This window comes from Mizuhopecten yessoensis, unplaced genomic scaffold (assembly GCF_002113885.1).
Source record: "Mizuhopecten yessoensis strain PY_sf001 unplaced genomic scaffold, ASM211388v2 scaffold5459, whole genome shotgun sequence".
NCBI classification, from domain to species: domain Eukaryota; kingdom Metazoa; phylum Mollusca; class Bivalvia; order Pectinida; family Pectinidae; genus Mizuhopecten; species Mizuhopecten yessoensis.
In genome coordinates, this window is record NW_018406060.1 from 868,355 (window position 1) to 873,387 (window position 5,033).

Below are 5,033 nucleotides of genomic sequence, written 5' to 3' on the forward strand. Positions count from 1 at the left end.
TACCAAACTACACCCTCCATTATGTACCAAACTACACCCTCCATTATGTACCAAACTACACCCTCCATTATCTACCAAAGTACACCCTCCATTATGTACCAAACTACACCCTCTATTATGTACCAAATTACACCCTCTATTATGTACCAAAGTACAATCTATATTATGTACCAAAGTACAACCTCTATTATGTACCAAACTACACCCTCCATTATGTACCAAAGTACACCCTTCATTATGTACCAAAGTACACCCTCCATTATGTACCAAACTACACCATCTACTATGTACTGTATATCTGTGGCCTAGCTTTACTTATCAGTGTAATTATGACAGTATACGTACATATCTGTATAGTCTAGGCCTTACTTCTATAACAATACATACCTGTATATCCTGGGCTTTTGAAGGGCACATGATGTTTCTGCCTGTGAAATATAATAGAAAAATTAAAACACTCACTATTTTGTATATACAATGTACATGTATATATATAGATATACTTCAGCTTGTTGTATACTGATATTGTTGGAAATATTAGCATTAATTAAATATATAGCTGATCATATGGTATTTGTCAAAATTAAAGGCAAATTAACAAAACATATTAATTTTGTAAAATTTATAAAGTAATTAAAAACCTACTAAATTTGTATTATATATGAAAGCATATATATATTCAGGTCTGAATCACAATAAGGTAGACTTTAGGCATACTTGTATTAATTAGCATTTTTAAACAAGCTAAACTATTATCATGTTTTATACTGTAATATCTTAAATACCATGTTCACATACAGGAATCGAAGAGTCCTTGACTCAATGTGTTATCAATTTTTTAATCACTTTTCCTAGTAATGTTATCATTATTACACATATTGCAAGTTTATAACTTATATTAAAGTATATGGTATATCTAGTCAGTAGCGAAGGTACTGTAAATCAAAAGATACGTATACACACATATATATATATATGAATGTTTTTTTTACACAAACAGATGGTATGTGAAACAAGTCGAAACATAAGCAGTGTTCATTGCAATCAAAGTCTACATTTTGTATATATCACACTTACCTAATAGATTTGTTATGCAAACCTATTTTCTTATGTGTGAAAATGTCGTAGATCTTTAGATCCATCCCATTCTGTATAAGCATGTAGTAAGTCATGTAGAATCTGATTTCAGGAATACCTTATAAACTGTTTGTAAATTACAGGGCAATAAATAAGACCATGTACATTGCACAGACACAGAATTGCGTCTATAGTCAAAGACTGTGGCAGAAAGAAATCAATGGTACTAATTGAAGATTACACAGATAATTGATCTGTGTATCTCTCGGCCTACCTGTAATTTGGTACAGGTGAGAAAACCTCTTACAGTACATGTACAGGTATAATGGCGGATCCAGAGACCTATCTCGGGGGGGGGGGGGGGGGGGTCAAATTTTCCAGGGGTAGTTGGGGGGTTTCCATGTGGGGAAAATTTGAGGAAAATTGTGAAATACAGGATTTTTAAAGAAAATTTGCAAAGTGAGGGTGGGAGGGTTTCTTGAAGCCCAAAAAAAACCTCTGGATCTGCCACTGCAGGTCCCTTTTTTATCTATTTATAATTGTGTATCTATTTCATTATGTTCCTTTGTTACACTAGGTTCTGTGTATGTTATATGTGTAGGAAAATAAGGCCTTTGATTGGTTAATGTTGTTTTCAGTGTATAGTTACCATTTTAATACTTTTGTCGAAAGTCACAAGCAGGCAAAAGTTATTACTGACATCAGATACATAAAATATGTAGGATACCTATAAACTAATCTGATATGGAGAGGATCGTAACATTAACACTGACAGTAGTCACATACTGTACACATGTAGAATAGTATACACTGTATCTATACATCAATAACTTCAGGTTATCAAATTGAAGGCCTTTGTATATATATGCACCACTTGCAGATATGAATTACCTGTGAGTGAACTATTCTGGAAAGTATTATGGAATCCTGCATACATGTACTTGTTGTCTCAGAGAAACACTCTGACTAAAGATTTAAGACGTACCTGACACAGCAGGGTAATTATATTATGGTAAAATTGACTGGCTTTGACGTAAGACCAGCTGCCTAGCCAATCAATAATCTTCAAAATACATGTACCAGTGTCTAAAAGTCTTTTGAAGTTGTGATTGGTTAGTTTTGGAAAGCAAACCTTGGGAATTCAGTTCTGCCATAACAAGAAAGTTACAGGATGCAGAAGAGATATGTTTTATTGCTATTTCCCCCGCAATATCATTCAGATTGATACATATGTTACACATGCATTAGTAGATAATATTATCTACTAATTTATATGTGCTATATAGGTGTATTAAGTACCTGTTGCGAATGAGAAAAACATGTGCAAGCTAGGTTGTTGATTATGCCAGATTACCAACCATAAGGATGTAGATAAATTTGGAATTCGGTAAGTGTTTACTGGATTACATACAGAAGGAGGAAAAATGTTCAAAAAGCAATACATGTTTCTTTGAATTACTTATATGTCCTATAAAAGTGTCTTTGATTTATTGCAACTCATTACACAAGCTTGTCTGAAATAACCAACTATCTCCTGAAACAAAATTTTATGGAGCATTACCATAGCTTATACTTACTCTCTTACACTATTTCCTTACTTAGAGTAACAAATGTAGGTAAAGCTGGCACACATTTTCGATTTATGCCTTTCATACTGTAGTATATGTATATATCATGAGAGTAATACTCTAGCACAGTGCAAAAATGTAGCAATTCATTATTAAGTTAAGTTAATTCACACTATAATAGATCTGTAGAGTCGACTGATACAGTTAGAAACACAAGAAAGCATCAAACGATCACACATTTGTAGAGATGCACTTACCCATCACTTGAAACTACCTCTCTATCAAATCTCCTGTGGGTATAGGAAAATAACTTTATAATTTCTATGGACTGAAAAAGTGTAAAAGTGGTGACAGGCTGACAGCCCAAATCATGTGAAAACCATGCAATGCAGTCTATGCAAAATAATGTAACCAAAGATCTAGACCTGCAGATGTCTTAAAGCAATCTACAGGCTTAAATGTATGTAGATAAAGTTTTACAATCGGTTGAAATAACATTAAAGAAACAATGTAAGATTGTTCTCCAGGTGTTCTACAATCGTGCAACCACAAGTACTAGCCTCAACTGTCAATACACCCATACTGATTATACATGTATTATATATGGGTGTACATGTGTTGACAGACATCTAGGCTAGTACGTATTATACTGTATATACGTACCTGTGCTATACAACATATGTATATTGAATTGAATAAAAACTAAGTGAGCTGAAAGTCTTTAAAAGTCAACAAAAAATATAAAACAAAGCAAACTTAAATTTGAAAATCAGTTTTTGTTTTTAGTTTTGTAATATAAAAAAAATGTTGTGGTTAAAAAAAAAAGGGTTGAGGCATATCTAGTCATGTCTACCCAAGTATATATGTATACGTATTGTTCATAGGAATGTTTTGTCAATTTTCATAACTTATGAAATTATATTTTTTTCAATTGATATAATTAAACATAAAGATCATAAAAGATGATATGAGTTGAAAATGACAACTTGTAATTGTAATTTTCCAATTAAACTGTCAGTTACTAGCACGTACATATACTGTACATTCACATGACCAAATTCTAGAGTTTGGAGGTTTCTGATTGTTCATGGAAGGTCCTACAGACTTGAATGCTGGGCTGGCGATGAATTTTTCCTCTCCTTTTTTAGAGGCATGTGTGTGACCAGACCTTGTTTTAAGTACTGGATGTGTCCTTGGCAAGGGGATACACAAATCTAACCTGGGTTGTAAATAGTGCTGTCTAAGAAAAAGGAGGGAGGAGCAGCGAAATTGGACTGGGTTAATTAATTGCCTGTGACATTAATTACCTCAATTGGTTTGAGCGGCTGTCTAAAATCATGATTTCCCAGGTTCTAATACCAGCCTTGTTGTGCATTTTTTTTCCTCTCCTGTTACATTTCTGTACCAGATTATGTTTATAACTGTTGAAAGGAATTCAAATCATAATACATTGGATGGGGAGGGATGAGCTACATTGAAAAAATACTTCATCTTTTGCATTGCTTTTATTGACATTAGAAATATACTCACCCAAGAAGTAGTGGATTTTTGTGAGATTTCCTCAGACTGGACAACGGGGAACTCATGGCGATGAAAATTTGGACACCAGAGAAAATATGATCCTCTGAAATTGCTTGCAGTAAATGATAAGATCCTCTTCTACATCACTGAGTCTAGAATACCCGTTCTAGGTAGATTTGCCTGAGTCTACATTAATGTCATTCGTTTATTGATTATATTAAATAACATGCATCATGTCGATCGTGTCACCGCGTTGTGTTAACATCTGCTGTTTGCACTGTATGAAATTAAAATAGTTTATAACCATTCAAAATAAAATCATATCCCGTGAGAATATAAACAATAACTAATGAATTATCTCTACGTACCCCACGTTAATGAGATATGATTATCGATGCCTTTTACAATGACCGATTAAATAAGTTGATGCTTTGTTTCTGTTTTGTTTACATCCAAGGACGCCATGTTGAATTTTTTCATACCGGATGTGTAATTTCAGCTATATAAATTGAACCAAGAACCAAAGTTCCGGAATCAGTCATGGCGTCAATTTAATAACTTATATATTATTACTCGTATTTTCTCACGAAAAAAGGAAGGCTCGTTGTTAAATATTTCAATTTTGATAAATGTAAACACGGAATAAGATTATCTCATTCCGTGGTGTACACTTTATTTCAATTCTTTGCGTTTACAATAAATATTATAAAATGTAAATGTAAACTAAACTATATTATATAAATATGTATACTAATATACAATGCAATTCATAGTCTTAATTGTTGAAATAGGATTTGGAAACAAATTTTCATGAATAACGTTACCTACATCTCCAGTTGAAGAAAGACATGTTTGAAATTGAGTTTC

The 5,033-nt window shown here is 32.9% G+C and overlaps 1 protein-coding gene across 5 annotated transcripts in view; it reads right to left on the reverse strand.

The window, feature by feature from the left end:
* The window catches only part of LOC110450711 (UBX domain-containing protein 11-like), a 34,095-nt gene extending 29,458 nt beyond the window's left edge, over positions 1-4,637 (reverse strand). For 4 of the 5 annotated variants that reach the window (XM_021498379.1, XM_021498378.1, XM_021498375.1 and 1 more), the window contains exons 1-3: positions 4,176-4,637; positions 2,903-2,935; positions 388-428 (exon numbers count right to left, since the gene is read on the reverse strand). In XM_021498379.1, the coding sequence (XP_021354054.1) occupies positions 388-428; positions 2,903-2,935; positions 4,176-4,231 (130 nt within the window). In that variant the 5' untranslated portion in view covers positions 4,232-4,637. The remainder of the gene's footprint in view (positions 1-387; positions 429-2,902; positions 2,936-4,175) is intronic. The other variant, XM_021498376.1, reaches the window with a different exon arrangement.
* Between the last annotated feature and the right edge of the window lie 396 nt (positions 4,638-5,033).